At 43.5% G+C, this 20,690-nt stretch overlaps 1 protein-coding gene across 1 annotated transcript in view; it reads left to right on the top strand.

Moving 5' to 3' along the window:
• Positions 1 to 20,690, top strand: part of SPATA16 (spermatogenesis associated 16) — a 128,737-nt gene that overhangs the window by 93,919 nt on the left and 14,128 nt on the right. Inside the window, exons 8-9 of the mRNA XM_033957786.1 lie at positions 1,584 to 1,748; positions 7,327 to 7,410. Of these exons, the coding sequence (XP_033813677.1) occupies positions 1,584 to 1,748; positions 7,327 to 7,410 (249 nt within the window). The remainder of the gene's footprint in view (positions 1 to 1,583; positions 1,749 to 7,326; positions 7,411 to 20,690) is intronic.

The raw sequence follows: 20,690 nt of genomic DNA, 5'->3' as shown, positions 1-20,690 counted from the left end.
GCGCGAATGGCTTCTGCAAGCGTGCTCCTTACGTCAGCGTTGGATTCCCTCTAGCGTCACTTCCTGGCCCCATGACCCGGAAATGATTCAGAGGAGAGCCAGGCTGGCACGAGCAACAGGCAGAAGTTGCTCTCGCTAGCGATGATAATACGGAGGTACGGGGTGGGGGGAGGGATGGCGCGAGGGTGGCCTGGTGTGTCAGGGCAGGATAGGGAGGTGCCAGCCAGGGCGATCCACACCCCTCCTTAGTACGCCACTGTATGGATCCAGTTGGATAGGTTTGGGAACCATTGATTTGTAGTGAGGTGAAACCAATCTTGCTATTCTCACGCTTCCCAAATGTATCACGGAAAACCCTGCTGTCAATCAGGTTTCAGAGACCCTTCACAATAATAAGCATGAGATGATTTGCATATACAGAGCCTCCAAAGCAGTGGCATAGTAAGGGCGGTTCAGGGGGGTGCGGTCCAGGCGCAGTCTTCTTAAGGGCACGGCGGCACCCCTCCTCCTTTCCCCCGCCCGCTTACTCACACACCCACTCCTCACCACGTGCGCCCCTTGCCTTTCCCTGTACCCTTTTGCCGCCCTCTCTGACATCACTTCCGGGACCCGCACCTAGGAAGTGACTTCAAAGGGCGAGCTGACACTGACTTGGGCAGCAAGCTGCTCACGCTGGAGTTTAAAAGGTACAGGGAAAGGGAAGGGTCGCGGGGAAGGGGGAGAGGTGCCACTACCCCGGGCATCGCTCACCTTTATTACGCCACTGCTCCAAAGTACAGTATACATAGGGTTATACAATTCTGCATACACATGACGGTAAACATGACTAATTTGCATATGGCTTAGCTCGTTTGAAATTCACACTGATGCCCGACATACCTGGATCGGAGTCACCTGTATGTGTAGCCAGCAGCAGATCAGAGTTTGTATTATAAACCGCTTTGGGTGAATCTTTTCATGAAAAGGCAGTTAATAAACCCCAATAAATAAATAAAATATACATATACCTTGAAAACCCAAGTGGCTGTAGGATTCACTAGGCCCCGTTTGTGAAGCCCTCAGGGATCAAACTCTGATCTGCTGCTGGCTACACATACAGGTGACGCCGATCCAGGTATGGCGGGCATCAGGGTGAATTTCAAATGAGCTAAGCCATATGCAAATGAGTCATGTTTACCGTCATGTTTATGCAGAATTGTATAATGCATATTTTTATGAAAGCCTTGAAGTAAAGGAACTTAAAGACAAAAATTTTTATCCTCCTGCTTCCTGCAAGGAAGTGGATCAAACAAACCCTAAAAGAATTGCATCAAAAAAACATTCCCTCTATTGTTGCTACCTTAACTTCAAAGTTTTCTGTCCGGTTGTGAGTCTGGGTGTTGTCTGGTTGCAGTGTGCTTGTTTTACTAATGGCTCTGTGGCTGAAAATTATTAAGCTGTCACTCCCAGAAGGGTATTCTGTCAGTTCCAGTGCGCTGGCGGTCTGTATCTGTAGCGCTAGGCTCTTGACACAGGTCTCTGGGGAGATGTGTCGCTTTTCAGGGCCTGCTTTTCTAATACCTTTGCTTTTGCTGAGAGGACAGGGGAGTTTCTCTGCCTGTTCAGGTGTGATCGAAAAGCTGCAGTACGCCAGCTTTCTCCGTCAGTCGCAGCGAGGAAAGGAAGAGTCCCAGGTGATTAATCAAGCCATGGCTGAACTTGCTACACTTCCGTATCTACAGGATATCAGTCCACAGGATGCTGAACTGGTATGTTGTTTTTTTAAAAAAATCCTTCTGAAGAATTCTTTTGATCTTCCACAGGCAGTAAACCAAGAAAGGAAGAGACTGAATTATTCTTTCAAATACAACTCATTTATTCATATACAAACAAATTAACCCTCCTCCCTTTTACTAAGCCGCGGTCAATGGCATACCAAGGGCGATGGTACCTCCCTCCCTGCCCTTTTCTCCTCCCCCACCTCATCCACTCTTTCCCTGCCCCCTCCTGCACATGTGAAATACCTGTATTAGAGAATGACACGGGTAAAAAATCTGTTCCCGTCACCGGACCACTGTCCCCTTCACCGCCCCGTCCCCGCCGTCCCCTTCAGCGCCCCGTCCCCGCAGCATTCACCCTTTCCTCTCGCCACTTCACTGCCCTTCGGCACCCCTCGTGTGGTCCATGCATCTCCCTCCCTCCCCCTTATATTCTCAGTGTGTTTTAAGGTTTCAGATCGGTGATCGCTCGCGTTACCTCCCTTAACTACGGGAACAAAGCCATTCACCGCTCCACAGGGCGGTAGATGGCCTTGTCCCCGTACCTGTGGTGAGCACCTTTCCCCCTCCACCCATTTTGGCGGGTTACCCGCGGCTACTCGTGGCTAGCCATGGGTAACATCCACCGTGTCTTTCTCTAACCTGTTTGTGGTATTATAAAACACATAGGGCTCCTTTTACTAAGCTGCGCTAAATTACCACGCATGCTAACGCCTCCATTGAGCTGGTGTTAGTTTCTCAGCGTAGCGTGGGGGTTAGCGCACACTAATCTGCAGCGCGTGCTAAAAACGCCACCGCAGCTTAGTAAAAGGAGCCCATAAAACCAGTGCAAACCAGCATAAAAATGTTACGTGTAAAATGATGCAAATGGTTGAAACAAACAACCGTAATTATGCACTAGAGCAGACGCAGGCGACCTTGGTCCTCGAAGGCCAGGATTTCAAGAGTTCCTTCATGAATATGCATGAGGTTGATTTGGATGTATTGCTTCAAGTTTATTTAAATGTTCTTTTCCGCCTTTTTAAGGAAACGTTCTGAGCGGATTAAAATTAAAATATAGGGAGGAGTGATAAGAAAAATACCAACCCCCCCCCTCTTTAGTGACTTTTAATCAAAGTTCCTGTACCTTGTATGTTCCTCACTGCAGTTTCTTTTTGTTTTTTTGGTGTTCTCCCTTCACTGCAGACTTCTTGAATTTCTCTTTGTTTTTAATAAATATATAAAGCCCTCTTATTAAATTTAAATCAGTTATTTATTAAACACTATGGGGCTCATAATCGAAAGAGAAAAACGTCCAAACACCGGCCTAAGTCGGCACTTGGATGAACATTCTCCAAATATGTCCAAGTGCCGATAATAAAAATGGGTTTTGGACGTATTTCTAAACGACCTAGGCTTTCATAGTGCCGCTGAACGACCAAAGCTAAACGGGGCGTTTCGGGAGGAGTGTCGAGGGCGGGAGTTGGGCGGGACGTGGGCCGGCGTAGACTTAGTCAACAGCATTTATAACTGAAAGTTATACAGCCCAGGATCAACAGAACTTGGACGTTGTGACTTAGACCAGTGGTTCCCCACCCTCTCCTGGAGGACTACCAGGCCAATCAGATTTTCAGGCTAGCCTTAATGAATATGCATGGAGCAGATTTGTATGCCTGTCACTTCCATTATATGCAAATCTCTCTCATTCATATTCATTAGGGCTAGCCTGAAAACCCGATTGGCCTTGTGTTCCTCCAGGACAGGGTTGGGAACCATTGACTTAGACCATGTAAAACATGGTCTAAGTCACAAAAACCCACCTAAAGTCAGCAGATAAGCACTGCAAACACATAAAACAGACCCCCACACACTACCCCAGTGATCACCGACCCCCCCCCAACCTCATAAAAATCGTAATCACACCTTTAAAATTCAGCCTCCAGACCTGGCCGCCTGGCATAGGAAAGCCTAGTCGTCAGCACAGAGGTGGCTTAAGCCGTCTTGGGGGTGGTTTAGGGATTCATGGAGAGGAGGACCCATGCCCATAAGCCCCTATAATCACTGCATTGATATTTGTGCACTCCCCTATACACCCCCAAAACCATTTTGTACTGGCATATAAGTGGATCATGCAGCTATAAGGGCTATTGGGGTGGTAGATAAGTGGGTCTAGGGGATTCTGGAGGTGGTTTGGGGGGCTCATCATGACCTATAAAGGGAGCTATAGTGAGGAGAAGACATGGCACCCTTTTTGTGAAGTTCAAAGCAGTGCCCTGTAAGGTACCCCACTATTTAGGTACCATGTCTGGGTGTTCAGTCCATCACTTTTCAGACCCCTCCCACGTCCAACAGGGCTTATTCTAGGCATTTTGGACTTGGATGAAAAGTTGGACGAAAATGTGGTATAAAGATGGACGATTTAGAGACTTGGACGATCAGATCGGCAGGATGTATAGTTAGACGATTTTCGAAACATAAAAAATTTTGGATGTATTTTTTGAAAATGTGTCCTAGGCTGTTTTTTTCTACTTTGGACGACTTGCGGCTTAGATGAAAACCGACTTAGACGTTCCTTTCGATTATGCCCCTCCACTTGTTTAAAATTTCACAATATACATAATACACATAACATCATTACATTCATCAAGTGCTAATTAAAGTGCTGTGTATCCTTATAAATGGCTGCCGTCAATTTCATTTAATTTCTCCTCAGTCTGTTGAACAGTCTTGTTTCTATACAACTAACAGAAAAAGTTTTTAAATCATAAGAACATAAGAATTGCCGCTGCTGGGTCAGACCAGTGGTCCATCACGCCCAGCAGTCCGCTCACGCGGCGGCCCCCAGGTCAAAGACCTGTGCCCTAACCGATACCAACCCTACCTGCGTTCGTTCTGGTTCAGCAAGAACTTATCCAACCTTGTCTTGAATCCCTGGAGGGTGTTTTCCCCTATAACAGCCTCTGGAAGAGCATTCCAGCTCTCCACCACTCTCTGGGTGAAGAAGAACTTCCTTACGTTTGTACGGAATCTATCCCCTTTTAACTTTAGAGAGTGCCCTCTCGTCCTCTCTACCTTGGAGAGGGTGAACAATCTGTCTTTATCTACTGAATCTAATCCCTTCATTATCTTGAATGTTTCGATCATGTCCCCTCTCAATCTCCTCTTTTCAAGGGAGAATAGGCCCAGCTTCTCTAATCTCTCATTGTACGGCAACTCCTCCAACCCCTTAACCATTTTAGTTGCTCTTCTCTGGACCCTTTCGAGTAGTGCCATGTCCTTCTTCATGTACGGCGACCAGTGCTGGACGCAGTATTCCAGGTGAGGGCGTACCATGGCCCGGTACAGCGGCATGATTACCTTCTCCGATCTATTCGTGATTCCCTTCTTAATCATTCCTAGCATTCTGTTCGCCCTTTTCGCCGCCGCCGCACATTGTGCAGATGGCTTCATCGACTTGTCAATCAGTACTCCCAAGTCCCTTTCCTGGGGGGGTCTCCCCAAGTACCGCCCCGGACATCCTGTATTCGTGCATGGGATTTTTGATACCAACATGCATTACTTTACACTTATCCACGTTGAGCCTTATTTGCCATGTTGTTGCCCATTTCTCGAGCATGGTTATGTCGTGTTGCAGATCTTCACAGTCCCCCTGCATCTTCACTACTCTGAATAACTTCGTATCGTCCGCAAATTTAATCACCTCACTCATCGTACCTATTTCCAGATCATTTATGAATATGTTGAAGAGCACGGGTCCAAGTCCTTGAATTACTCACAACGGTTCAGTTTTCACAGTCCATTGTAGTCATACCACTCAGAAATTTATTTTTGTCCGGATTACATTTCTTTGTTAAATGCAGCCAAGTCCCAGTCCAAAACAAAGTGCTCAGTGTTCAGTGCTTGTGAACCTCATCCATTTAAAACTTTTTTTCTCCTGAAGCCTCACTGCTTTGACATTCGTTTTCCACTGCTACCAGCGATGTCCCACCTCCAACTCAAGCTGAGTTTCGACTTGCTCGTCATCAGGGAGGTTCTGTTTAGTACTGCTTCATGTTTTTCATAATATTCATAGCAGAGAAAGCCAGCTGGGCAGAGCCATGAGAAAAAGACAGACATGAACGTGAGGAGAAGAGGGAGGAGCTACAATATTTTAAAGAAAAACAGGGTGAGGGGGGAAATACCGTAGGGAGGATTTGTGTGTCCTGGATATCTGTACTGAGCTTAGTTTAAAGAGTACACTTTTCCCTCCGTATTCGCTGTGATAGAACCGCAAATACTGAAAAACCGCAAATCACTTTTTTATAGGTTATTTGCTGTTTTCTATTAAAACCCATCGTGCATATGGTGAAACCGCGAATAACATAGTGGAAGACCTGGCGTGTTTCTGAAGGAGAAACAAAACATGGTGAACAAAGTGCTGGGAATCAGCGATTTTCTCTGTAATCGCCTGGAATCAGCGATTTCTCTATGCAAGCTGATGTAATTTGGGGGGAGGAGCCAGCAAGCTAAAAACTGTAAATAATCGAAACCGTGAATGCTGAAACTGCAAATACAGAGGGAGAAGCTTTCAGTTCTGATTTGAATCTTTTGAGAGCGGTATGAAGGCATAAAGCAGTGGTTCCCAAACCTGTCCTGGGGGACCCCCAGCCAGTTAGGTTTTCAAGATATCCCTAATGAATATGTATGAGAGAGATTTGCATACCTGTCACTTCCATTATATGCAAATCTCTCTCATGCATATTCATTAGGGATATCTTGAAAACCTGACTGGCTGGGGGTCCCCCAGGACAGGTTTGGGAACCACTGGCGTAAAGTAACCAGGAGTTTGTTCCAGAGGGAAGGAGCATGAACAGAAAATGATGATTCATGGATGACTTCACAACAGGATAGAATAACTAATTGGTTTTGATCTACAGATCTTAGCATCCTACGAGGTGTGTAGGGAACAAATAGATGGGAGAGATATAAGGGTTCATCTGTTTGAAGAGTCTTGTAGACAAGTAATAGTGTTTTTAGATGTTATTCGATGGGAAATAGGCAGCCAGTGGGATACCTTTAGTAATGGGTGATGTGGTCATATTGTCCGGCATTGTGTATCAATCGGATGGCGGTACCTTGGATGATTTGAAGTCTACAAAGTTCTCTATTCCTGATGCATGCTTCCATTTTATGCAAATAGATCTCATGCATATTCATTTTGGAATTCTTGAAAAACCGACTGGGTTGTAGCCCTCGAGGCCCACGGATGCCCACCTTTGCTCTAGCGTTTGACTAAAATCTGGAAACACGTTCAATCATATTTACACAATGAAATAAACAATCAAATATAAATGGCATCTCTAAAAGATCCCGCTTGTGGTTAAGTACTTTATACCTGCCATGCCATATTTTATTTTATTTTATTTATTTATTTATTTATTTATTTGCAATGGCCGCAGTAAAGACAAGATGACAGTGTTCCTTTCTGTGAAAGATGAGTAATAAAATCACCAGCATACAAATGATTTTTTAATTGGGTTTTAATCTGTGTATTTAGAGAAGTTATTTCCGTGTGAATTCCACTCTGATAATTTTTATCTTGGTGCCACAGCTGCAGTCACTAATGGCAGATGCCATGGACAGCCTCGAAGGAAAGAATAGCAATAAAGAACGTGTATGGAATACAATTCAAAAGGTAAAAAAAAAATTTCTGATGAAGGCAACTAATACATCACGTCTTGCCAAAATGACAGCGGACCCACGCCTGCTCGGCTGCCGTTCCAGTTCTGTCCTCTCCTTTAACTTACCCTGGCACCGATGCGGATTCTTTCTCCAAAGCTCCATTTCCTGGTGGCTTAGACCAAGGTTCGTTCTCAAATACCACTGTAGACCTGAACATTGGAAGAGGCCTGGCCGAGAGCAAAAGCACATCTAACAGCAGCGTAGGGAAATTTCATGTTTTCAGTACAGGGACCAACATGCTGGAATACGCTATCGTTGGAATCGATGCAGTTGAAGAAGGGGTTAAAGACTGTGTTGTTTGCATGCACTTTTAAGGTTTGAAGTGGCTCTTTTAGATGTGTTTTTTTCAGTCTTTGTCATAGATTTTTTTTTTTTTGAAGTGGGGCAAAGGTGATGTTTTCGGGGAAAGGGCGGGTTCTGGGGTTTGTTGATTTGATTTTTATGTTTTGCTGCATTGATGTGTTTTTTTGTGTTTGTTATGCTTTTGTGATTTAATGATGTATGTTGTTTTGTAATCCGCATAGGATTGTCGGATAGGCGGAATATAAATGTTCATTTATTTTAAAAAATTGTTTATTCATTTTATATAACAAAATATAGCTGATACACAGTGTAAGAAAATTTACATAAATTAGCAATATGTTTAGAAAACACCAAGAAACTATACATAAATAACTTAAGACCCCCAAAATAAGCCACCCCCCACCCACCTCCTGTATGTGTATAAAAGGATCTTGAACTGAAACCAAGTTCAAAAGGGTACATGTTTAAATAAATAAAATAAGATTATTAAAGGGTAGTGCGGAACATAAGAACATAAGAATTGTCGCTGCTGGGTCAGGCCAGTGGTCCATCATGCTCAGCAATCCGTTCACGCGGCGGCCCTCTAGTCAAAGACCAGCGCCCTAACTGAGACTAGCCCTACCTGCGTATGTTCTTGTTCAGCAGGAACTTGTCTAACTTTGTCTTGAATCCCTGGAAGGTGTTTTCCCCTATTTGAATCCCTGGAGGGTGTTTTCCCCTATTTGAATCCCTGGAGGGTGTTTTCCCCTATGACAACCTCCGAAAGAGCGTTCCAGTTTTCCACCACTCTCTGGGTGAAGAAGAACTTCCTTACGTTCGTACGGAATCTATCCCCTTTTAACTTTAGAGAGTGCCCTCTCGTTCTCTCTACCTTGGAGAGGGTGAACAACCTGTCCTTATCTACTAAGTCTATTCCCTTCTTATTAAATCAGACATGACAGATAAAGAAGCAGAACCTACAGGTGAAGACAAACATTTTACCCCCTCCTATTTCCATCTATTAAGTGCATAAACTGGCACTAAGGCCCCGATTCTGTAAATGGTGCATGAGACATACCCCCTCTTCTACTAAACCTCACTAGCGATTTTAGTGCAGAGAGCCGCAATGCTCCCGACGCTCATTGAGTTCCTATGAGCGTCAGGAGCAGCGCGGGTCATTCAGCACGGCTCTCTGCACTAAAACTGCTAGTGCGGTTTAGTAGAAGAGGCCCAAAGGCATAGCGCCTCTCAGTCTTCAGTTAGGTACCATTTATAGAATCAGGCCTAGTGCCCAGTAGGTGCCTCAGCCTTAGGGATCCCCTATTTATGCCAGGGCCTAAATACCAGCTTGTAAGTCCACTTTAGGTGCCTACATGCAAAACAGTGACAAGCCAAATCCACGCAAGACAAATGCGCGCAGACATTTCTGCGCAATGACAACTGCGCGCATGCCAATTGCGTGCACGACAATTGCATGATTGACAATTGCGCGCAAAGACAATTCCGCGTGCAAAACATGCCCATGATCTGTCCCTAAAAAACACTTGCTTTCTGGTAGGCACCATGGCCTAGGTGTCTACCCAAAAGTAGTAGGCGTCTACCAAATTAGATACCTACCGCCCAATTAATTTTAATTTAAGCTAATTATAAAGTGTTAATTACATGTTATCGGCACCGATTAAGCAATTTTAAATAATTAAGTTAGTGCTGGAGTAGTCCAGGTGAAATCTGGGCAGAACCCAAATTTACCTGGTTTGCAGAGATTCTCCATCTGCTAACCAGACAACTATCTAGATAAAGTTTCCTCACTTTATCCGGCTAATTATCTGGGTACGTCTGAATTTTACTAGTAGAAACATAGAAACATGATAGCTGATAAAGGCCAATTGGCCCATCCAGTCTGCCCATCCAGTCTGCCCATCTACTTTCTCTTCCTCTCCCTTGAATTCAGACACAGTCTCTCTCTTCACCACCTTTATCGAGAGACTATTCCACACATCTACTACCCTTTCTGTGAAAACAAGTATTCCTTAGATCAGTAGTTCCCAACCCTGTCCTGGAGGACCCCAGGCCAGTCGGGTTTTCAGGCTAGCCCTAATGAATATGCATGAGAGAGATCTGCATATAATGGAGGTTCCAGGCATGCAAATCTGCTCCATGCATATTCATTAGGGCTATCCTGAAAACCCGACTGGCCTAGTGGTCCTCCAGGACAGGGTTGGGAACCACCACCTTCGATTACTCCTGAGCCTATCACCTCTGAACTTCATCCTAGGCCCTCTCCTTCTGAAGTCTACCTTCATTTAAAAAAGACTCACCTCCTGTACGTTAATGCCCCAGAGATATTTAAAGGTCTCTTTCATAGCCCCTTTCTCCCACCTTTCTTCCAGAGTATACATATTGAGGAAAATCTGGTAATCATTCTAGTCATACATAGTGGAACTTGCGCCATCATGTTTGTTGTCGTGAAATATTTACTTGGTATATAGAGCGCTTAGTTGAAAGAGGATGAGGCCAGTCAGTGGTCATGAGAAAGAGACAAATTGACCCTTTCTGGTGTTCATAACATTCTGCTGTAATTGAACCATTTCACATAACACGTTTTACTGTTCCAGCGTGTTGTTTTCATCAGTCTACACATAGATTTCCTGTCATCTGAGTATTTCTGCTATCTGTATGCTTCTGATTGAACATTCATCTTACGCAGTCAGGAATGGCTCTGAAAAGCAACAGGTTAGAGCAATAAATGCTTCTGGTTAGTCAACAGTAAAAGATTCCATGGGGTCATGGTGTACTTTTTTTTAAAATTATTTTTATTTCGGAGGGGAGGGGGGGGAGTTTGTTTCGTGGAGTGTGTGTGGGGCTGCGAGATGTGTGTAGGACTTTGCTGCTGGGGAGCTATCGGGTGGCTTCCGGATTGTATGGTCAATAGTTTTTTTGGTCCTTATAGTTCATCCTGTGCTCTATCGCTTGTTGGGAGGGCTGGGCCAGGGTATAAATGGATTAATGTGAAAGTTCTTTTGGCCTGTGCGGTGTGTGTGTGTTGGGGTTGGGAGCTACCTTTTTAGGGGGGAAGTGGTGTGGCTCCCATTTAGAGGGGGGGGTGTTGGTAGCCTTTTGTAATGATTGGGAATGTGTGAAAGATCCGAGTGTTTAGGGTTTTGCAGTTGGGAGAGTTCTATTGGACTTTTTGGTGTAGGAGGTGAGTGAGAGGAATGGGGAAATACACAATTGGGGTTGGGGTGTTAATACACGATTCGTTCCTGTTGGTGGGTTGCATAGGGGCAGGAACATTAAGTGAGGGTATTTTGGGGGGCGTGGATGGGTGGGGGTTGGAATGGAAATGGGGCTGAGGAAAATGGGTTAGGTTGGGGGTTTCTTTATATGGTAGTAGGGCTGGGTTTGGATTTGGGAGGGTATTGGCTTGTGTATTTATTTTACTACAGTTTGGAATGCTTTGGCTCAAGGTTTATGACTGTTACTTTTCAGAGCCGTCTCTAATTAAACAGTGAGCAACCTATAGAATTCATAGCCTGCTGGCTGGGACAATAATCCAAATACAGTGGTGCCTCACACAACGAACGCCTCGCACAGCGAACGCTGCACACAACGAACTTCATGTCTTGATTCATACAACGAACTTCGTTTCACACAACGAAGTCGCCCGAGCTGCCGATGTATTGCATCCTTCCGCGCAGGCACTGCAGGCAGTCGTTAGTCACTGCGCTTAACTGCCCTCTCTCACAGCCCTTCGCCTGGCTCCCTGTGCAGTGGCGGACCGTCGGCTCGCCTCCTTTTATGGAGGGGCCCGGCGCCTACTGCTGATGCGTTGGGGGGGGGCGGAGCTACTCTCGCCGCTTCCCCGATGCTAGAAAAAAAAAAAAAGAAAAGTTAAGTCCCAGTTTTTGCCGCTGAGACTCTGCCCTCTCTCACTGTATACAGTCGTCCTTTTAAGATAAACTCAATATCATGGCTTCTAAAAAAAGCAGGAAGGTGATTTCTGTTGAAATGAAACGGGAAATAATTAGAAGGAGTGAATGTGGGGTAAAACAGTGTGACCTCGTCAAAGAGTTTGGCCTCAGCAAGACCACCATTTTCACCATTTTGACAAATTTATCTTTTTTTATGTCATCTTAGCATATTTTATGCTGCAGAACGAATAATTTTTTTTAACATGTATTGTTATGGGAAAACGCGTTTCACATAACGAACTTTTTGCATAACAAACTTGCTCCTGGAACCAATTAAGTTCGTTGTGTGAGGCACCACTGTATATGACTTACTCTTTACATATTATGTCTTCTTATCTACTTGTAATTCTCTTAAGGTGAGTGTTGTAACTTGGAATGTGGGAGGTATTAACTCCCCGGTGAAACGCACCAAGATTTTACAAAAATTACAGAATCTTAGAGCAGATGATTTGATGCTTCAGAAGACACACCTTACCTAAATTGAACACGCCAAGTTACAGAGGGGTTGGGTGGATACTTGTGTGGTGGTGGCAGCGCAGGGGAAGAAGTGTGGGGCAGCTATACTTTTCTGTAAAGGGGTGGCTACCAGGATCTCCACTGTGACAACCGACCCGGGAGGCCAATATATTTTTTGCACGGCTTTCATAGAAGGCCAACAAATGTTGCTGGGTAGCGTGTATGCACCCGATACTTATGATAGGACTTTTTACCAGTGATTGCAGTGTATCCTGTGATACTCTTCCTGCTATGACAGGTGGGGATTTTAACACCTCTTGGGATCTTCTATTAGATAAATCTGCTCCTCTTTCCAGAGGGCAGTCTTTGGAGGCATAAGGCCTTCCTCACTTATGTCATCTTTTAGATCTTATTGATGGATGGCGAGTTTGGCACCCCACTGAGAAAGATTTTGCTCATATGTCCAGAGCACAATCTACGCAGTCTTGTATTATTTATTGGTCTCCAGAGAGATTTTCACTAACATAGTGATGACGGAGATAGGGCTTTATGCGATTTCTGATCAATAATGGGTCTGGATGGATTGGATGCTTCCTGGTATGCCTCAGTCCTGCAAGAGCACAACGGACAATATGAAACACGACCTACTCCTATTGGAGCAATGGTCTAGGACCTGGCAACTGAGCTTCAATGCCAAGAAATGCAAAGTTATGCACCTTGGCAGTCAAAATCCATGCGAGACTTACACCCTAAATGGTGAGATCCTAGCAAGAACTGTTGCAGAACGGGACTTGGGGGTAATCATCAGTGAAGACATGAAGGCTGCCAATCAAGTGGAGCGGGCTTCATCTAAGGCTAGGCAGATCATGGGATGTATACGCAGGAGTTTCGTCAGCCGCAAGCCTGAAGTCATTATGCCACTGTATAGATCCATGGTGAGGCCTCATCTGGAATACTGTGTACAATTCTGGAGGCCTCATTACCGCAAGGATGCACTGAGGCTTGAGTCGGTCCAGCGAATGGCCACCCGGATGGTCTCGGGACTCAAGGATCTCCCGTACGAGGAACGGCTGGATAAATTACGGCTATACTCACTCGAGGAACGCAGAGAGAGGGGAGACATGATCGAGACGTTCAAATACCTCACGGGCCGTATCGAGGTAGAAGAAGATATCTTCTTTTTCAAAGGTCCGACGGCGACAAGAGGACATACATGGAAAATCAGGGGAGGGAAATTGCACGGCGACACCAGGAAATACTTTTTCACCGAAAGAGTGGTTGATCGCTGGAATAGACTTCCACTTCAGGTGATTGAGGCGAGCAGCGTGCCTGATTTTAAGAAGAAATGGGATCGTCACGTGGGATCTCTGCACAGAGATAAATAGGGGAGGGTCATTGGGGTGGGCAGACTAGATGGGCCGCGGCCCTTATCTGCCGTCTTTTTCTATGTTTCTATGTTATGTTTCTATAATGGACATATCCTTTGTGGTTGGCTAGGGATCCTAAATTTAATGATTTCCTAGTAAAGTGCTGGCAGGATTCAATACCATAACCAAAGGCATGAGGAAGATCCGGTTTTATATTGGGAGACTGCAAAAGTTGTCCTTTGAGGACATATTATTAGTTATGTAAGTCAGGCACAGAAAGCACATGACATGGAAATTTTACGCCTATCTCACCAATTAGCTGCGGCACATAGGAGATGGGCTTGCTGGGAGAACTCTATCTCGATGGCTTGAATCTACCATGCCTGACTCCTGCACATCTTGAGGATTTAAATGCCCTGTGTTGGAGGGCGAAGTGGAGATGGAAAGATCTTCCCCTTATTTGTTTGGACAGAATTGCTTTGATTCGGATGGTGGCATTTCCCCGATGGCTTTATGTGTAGCAAGCATTGCCATTAAAATTGTTTAGGAAAGACCTGTGAGAAATGGATCATATGTTGTCTCGGTTTTGTTGGCATAGCAGTAAACTGAAGCTCTGTTATCGCTATCTGGTGGGAGGGTTGGCCACTGGAGGCGGGGCAGTCTCCCTGATTTTGGTCATTACAACATGGCTTATTTTGTTGTGCCATTTGAAGGATTGGTTGATGAGAGAACAACAGTATATCCCAACTTCTCTAGAAGCTGCCTTTTATGCCCTGCATTCTCTGCTTGCTCTGTTACACCTGTCACGGGAGGCTCTGTTGTTGAGATTGCACAGTAGCTTTCTGTTGAAATCTATGCCTGCTGGGTGAGAGTTTCTTATGCGCCATTTAGGAGGTGGTCACGTATAACCTTCAAAACTTCATGCATCATTCACCATATACTTTACGGAAACTCCGCGGCTCCTGTCATCCAGCTCTTCTCCAAGGCATGGTCTACTTCCCGCAGAACCCTCAACAGAATACTTCTAAATCTCCCTTCCACAAAAAAAATCTGCAATACAAACGTGTTTTTCACTCCATGCTCACCTTTCTAGGCGTAAAAACTTGCAATGACCTTACTGAAATGACCAGGACGGTACCTAACCACACCAAATTCTGAAAAAAACTGAAAACTCACCTAATCACTTGTATCCTCTTCTCCTCCTGTATCTTCCAGCCCTCCATTGTCTTCCCTACCCTCTTCTAACCCCTTCCTCTGTAATGTCGCCAAGAGCTTGCATAGGTATATGCGACGCACAAATGGAGGAAAATAAAATAAATAAATTACTAATTTGCTCTCTTTGAAAGGGAATCCTACTTTTATGGCTGGCATGGATAACCCTGCTTTTTTTGAGGTGGGCGGAGAAGGGCTTTTCTTTGCTGGAACATCGTCTAGAATAGATGCTGAAGGTCAGTTATGCCCTCTTCCTATTCGTGCAGTACAACTGGGGAATCAGTGAGGTGACACGTTTGCCTATTATCAACTTAAACATTATATAGCCTTTTTACCACAAATTCCACTAAGTCATCCAGAAAGTCATCAGGTCCGTTGCTTTTTTGCAGAGATGGTAGCTTTTAATACCTCTGTACCGACTCGATATGTGAGACCCAAAGATATGCAACGTGTAAAGTCGAGTTGGGCGACTGAGATTCACATTCCCTCGGATCACTAGAACTTTTTGAGGAATTTCAAGAGGATTCCAAAATTAATCACAGGAGCAGGACTGCAGGAATGCTATGCCAGAGTGTTGTACAGAGCGTATTTTGCACAAGTGCAACTGCATAAGATAGGAGGCATTGCATCCCCTCTGTGTCTCAAATGCAGGAGAGAGCCTAATACCTTTTCGCACTCCTTTTGGGAATGCTGTCGTATTCGGAATGTTTGGTTGAGAGTGGTGCGATATTTAAGCTTACTTTTGCACTGCTCCCTGCTGGGCACTGTAGAATAGAGAATGACACGGTGACAAAATTCATCACCGTTCCCGTCCCCGCGGATAACCGCGGGAAATAATCCCATGTCATTTTCTAGTGTTTATTTCAACCTCGGTCCTTCTACACCAGCATTCTTCAAAGCAAAGCTTGCGGGTCAGTGGTTGTGGCCATTCATACTCTGATTCATATGTGAGCCAAGGATAATGAAGCCATTGTGATATCACTGATGTGATTGGTTCTTAGGCACTGGTGGAATCAGGAGGCATTATGACATCACAATATCTGCTCTAGATACCAGAGACTGTCATTCTTAACCTCAGTCCTTTGACACTAGCATTTCTTAGACAGATTTTCTACGGTACATTTCAATAACTCAGTTTCAAAATCCTACCATTCTAACTTTGGTATTCCACAAGGGTCCATTTTATCACCTCTACTGTTTAACATCTACTTGGCCCCACTTTTAACCCTTGGTCAATCAATAGGGTTTACCGCTTACGCCTACGCTGACGATCTTCAACTATTGCACCCTATTGATCCCAGTAACCAAAATGAGATTCAGTCCATTAATCAAAAATTGAATAAAGTTCATGACTGGTTAAATACTAATAAGCTTTCTTTAAATATTTCAAAAACTAATACTCTACTCTTCTCGGGAAAAGAGGAGGCACAATTAATCTCTCCGGTCACCATAGAAAATACTCCACTTTTACCAACCATGACTACTAAAATCTTAGGTGTCCTTATAGACAACAAGTTAACTTTTCAACCACAAATTAGTGCATTGGTTAAAAATTGTTTTTATAAATTAAGGATGATTAGATCGCTGGCCCCTCTACTTGACACTAATTCCTTGAATGTACTGATCCATACACTCGTAATATCAAAAATGGATTATTGTAACTCTTTACTAAAAGGGATCTATCATAAAGACTTAAAGCGCTTGCAATTAATCCAAAATACAGCCATTAAGATAATTTCGGGCGCAAAAAAATTTGACCACGTTACCCCACTGCTACAAAAAGCCCACTGGTTGCCAGTCCTACACAGGATAACTTATAAAATCGCCCTTCTGACATTTAAAACTTTACAAACCAATAAACCAGCATTTATAGACAGATTTTTGATCCCATATGACCCTCCTAGAGCTTTAAGATCTATTTCACAGTATAATCTTAAGGTTCCATCTTTAAAAATAATTGGTACACGTCGTACCTCAATCTTTTCCGTGACAGCCCCTATGATTTGGAATTCTCTTCCTTTACATTTAAAAATGGAAAAAAACTTAAAAAATTTAAAAGCAATTTAAAGTGCTTTCTTTTTAAAGATGCTTTTAGTTGATCAACTGTCTTTTAGTAATTAACTTAATTTTGTTTCTTACATTTATTTCCCAATTCCCTTTTGTATTTACCTTAATTGTTTCTTACATTTTCTATATCAAATGTATTTCTCCCCCTTTCTTATTTGTGTCCAGGGGCTTTACAGTCCTTTTACCTAGTATTTATTTGTTGTTGGTCATGTAGTTTTTTATTAATTTAATTAATAATAGATTTGTTATCATGTTAAAGTATGTTTTATTTGTCAAAATTATTTGTTTAAATGTTAATTTTTATATTTTGTAAAACGCTTTGTAGTTTCGAATAAGTGTTTAATCAAAAACCTGAATAAACATAAAACATAAACAAAGCTTGAGGGTCAGTGGTTGTGGCCATTCATACTCTGATTCATATGTGAGCCAAGGATAATGAAGCCATTGTGACATCACTGATGTGATTGGCTCTTAGGCACTGGTGGAATGAGGCATTATGACATCACAATATCTGCTCTGGATACCAGAGACTGTCATTCTGTAGTGTCTGTTTCAACCTCGGTCCTTCTACACCAGCATTCTTCAAAGCAAAGCTTGCGGGTCAGTGGTTGTGGCCATTCATACTCTGATTCTTCCCTCTCTCCTTAAAGAATGACATGAAGATGGTTTCCCGCAGTTATCCGCGGGGACGGGAACGGTGATGAATTTTGTCACTGTGTCATTCTCTACTGTGGAACAATTGTTGTTGGATATGCTTGGAGCTTTTTGAAGGACGCCTAAAGGGGGGGATTTTGTTCATCGTAAAGTGTATCTCCTTGCTCCTGGACATCCTCGGACCCGCCTTCCTTTTGGAGACGGAGAGCTCAAGTTCATGAGCTGGCCACTTGGGAGGCGCATGCCGTGGGTTACCGCCCCAAAAAAACAACAACAATTCTTGCTTACCTGGGGGGAGCTTATTTAGATTTGTTGACTCCGTGTGGGCATTGTTTGTTAGTGATTATGTTATGATGGTATAGTCTTTGATTAGTTGTCGAGTCAATTTTGGGGGGGGGTTGTTTTGGTTTTTTTAAGTGCAGACTGGGGGAGAGGTGGGGAGAGGATTGCTGTTTATATTCCAGGGGCTATAAGAGTCCAGGTCTTTGGGGAGGTTCAGATTTAGAGTTTGGTGTGAGGTCCATTAGGGGCGGGCGTTGGGTTGGAGGATTATACTGCTATTTAAAATGTTTGATGAGAGAAAAACTTCTGACACTGTTATTGTCAAATGGCTGTCTTTGCAATGAGTGGTTTTGATTGTGGTTTAGCTGCATTGTTCCTGTCATCAATGAAAATTGTTTAAAACTAAATCCCTCTGGGCGTCAGAGTGATTACCGCCTCAGCAGCCACTATCACAGCTTGGTAAAAGGAGCCCCTATACTTTTAATGATGCATTAAAATGGCTTCTTTTTTTTTCAGCTCTAAAACTGAAATGAATGTATAGCTCAGTAAGTCAAAATGCATTAATGATGCTAAATCTTGGAAGATGTGGTAGAACGCTCTGAAGCGAAGGCAAGATGAAAGACAGAGAGAGCTTCCATCATTCTATTTTTGCCTCCACAAAAGATAACGAAGCGGTAGCACGACAAAAAAAAATATTAAAGAACACCTCCCAGAGGGTCTACTCTCCCTCAGCTTTCTGTAGGCACAAGAAACCCCATAGTGAGATAAAACCATCTTTCCATTTTACAAAATAACGTTCAGAAACTCATTACCGTAGGCGAAAGATAATTTGGGGGGACATGATAGAAACCTTCAAGATCATGAAGGGCATAGAAAGAGTAGACAGGGACAGATTTTTTAAATTATGGGGAACCATAAGTACAAGGGGACACTCAGAGAAAGTGAAAGGGGGAAGGTTTAGAACAAACGCCAGGAAATTCTTTTTCACCCAGAGGGTGGTGGATACATGGAACGCGCTACCGGAGGATGTGATAAGCAGGAGCACGCTACAGGGCTTCAAAGAAGGTTTGGATAGGTACCTGGAAGACAAAGGGATTGAGGGGTACAGATAGGAGTAGAGGTAGGTTATAGGGATAGGATTAGAGGATTAGAGGCAGTTACCTAATCAGTCAGGGACACTGTTCAGGCAATTAGGCCTGATGGGCCGCCGCGAGAGCGGACCGCTGGGCAGGATGGACCTCTGGTCTGCCTCAGCAGAGGCAACTTCTTATGTTCTTATGAAACATAATTAACATATTCTGCATATAATTTTTTTAAAATCTTAATATTTATTTATGTCACTTTTTTCACTTATCCATCATTAGAGAAGGATTAAACAAAAGACTAAAGTGATAAATGCATTTAAAACAACTGTTCCCCTCCTTTTACAAAAGCGCGGAAGAGGTTTTTAGTGCCGGAGGGCGCGCTGAACGGTTCGCACTGCTCTGACGCTCATAGGAAGTCTATGACTGTCAGAGCAGCGCAGAGTATTCAGTGCGCCGGCCAGTGCTAAAAACCTTTTCTGCGCTTTTGTAAAAAAAAAAAAAAAAAAAAGGGGGGGGATTATACTTTCCTAGTCAAGGATTTTCCACTTACAGGCCAAGCCTAAGCAGGAGAATTGTTCATTTTTCGCTATTCAGAAGCCTAAAGTGATCAGGAGTAGCCTCTATGTAATTAAGCAATAGTCCCCTTGGTAGAAAGTTCTATTGTCAGCTAATTGCTTGTGACTTAAGTTAGCTATCCCAAGGCGCTGGCAAGGGCATTTCATGAACACGAAAGCAATTACTCTGCCGCCCAGAGGGACCATTGCTTTAGGAACTGAATTTTACTGTACAATGCATATTCATTTTTTTTTTTTTTAATACCCTAACTTCAAAGTCCAAAAGCAGATTTTTAAAAAATCTTAATGAAATATCTACCTCCTCAGATTTGTATGGAAGGGAAATTCATAAGGGAAGAATTAGCTATCCTTACCTTCTCTGAGGCCCGGTAAAAGACAAACTTTCAATCTTGTGCCCCACCACAGTCCAGCATGTCACCCCCCCCTCTCTTCTTAACACAATCCAGCATCGCTCACCCTACCTAATTTAGCATCTTCCTGCCCAATGGATCAGTAGTCTCCTCCCGCCCTCTCTGTTCTCCTTCTCCTAAAGCCTGACAGCCAAGCATTTTCTACCTAGTTGTCCAGCATCTGCTTATATATATATATATATATACATATATGTATATATATATATATTTGGCATTATCTCTGTATTCTAAGCACAAATCACACATATAATAATATAACAATCAGCAGCAATAAATACAAAACAAATAGAAAACACAATAAAAGCAAATATTCTCCAGTTCAAGCTGACTTTCCTGTCTGTCCTTGCCCTTCAATACAGCAGCTGGGTAGAACAAGCAGAGCTCTGCAGGCAGGCCAGCAGATGAAGCCCAGGGTCTTGGCACATGTGGGCACGGACGGCTGCTGTGTCCCCCCCCACCCACTCCATAACAGGAAGTCCGCCTTGGAGCAGGCACTAGGAATAGGCTGTCATTTGAAACCAATGTCATTCGACAATAAGAGAGTGGGTTATTCCCATATCGTGCGCACTTTTCTTAAAGAGTGCATGCATTATATGCACACATTAAAGGCAGTTCTATAAATGGCACATAAATTTCTAAAATAAAATAAAATCACTTAAAATGACTATTTCGTTTTCCCTTTCCCTTTGTATATTACCCCTAAATGTTCTTCCTTACCTATCTTAAAATGTATTTCGTTCCCTTCTATCCTAGTGTTTCCTGTTGTAATCGGTCTATTTTTAAAAGATTTTTAAATTTTTTTATTATATTCTTGTTATTGTTTACCTTATATTTATTATTTATGTACATCGCTTAGTAACTGTGATAGGCGA

The sequence above is a fragment of the Geotrypetes seraphini genome, chromosome 9, assembly GCF_902459505.1.
Source record: "Geotrypetes seraphini chromosome 9, aGeoSer1.1, whole genome shotgun sequence".
Taxonomy (NCBI): Eukaryota; Metazoa; Chordata; class Amphibia; order Gymnophiona; family Dermophiidae; genus Geotrypetes; species Geotrypetes seraphini.
The sequence above is the reverse complement of the archived record's forward strand: the minus strand, read 5'-3'. Positions and strand labels throughout refer to the sequence as shown.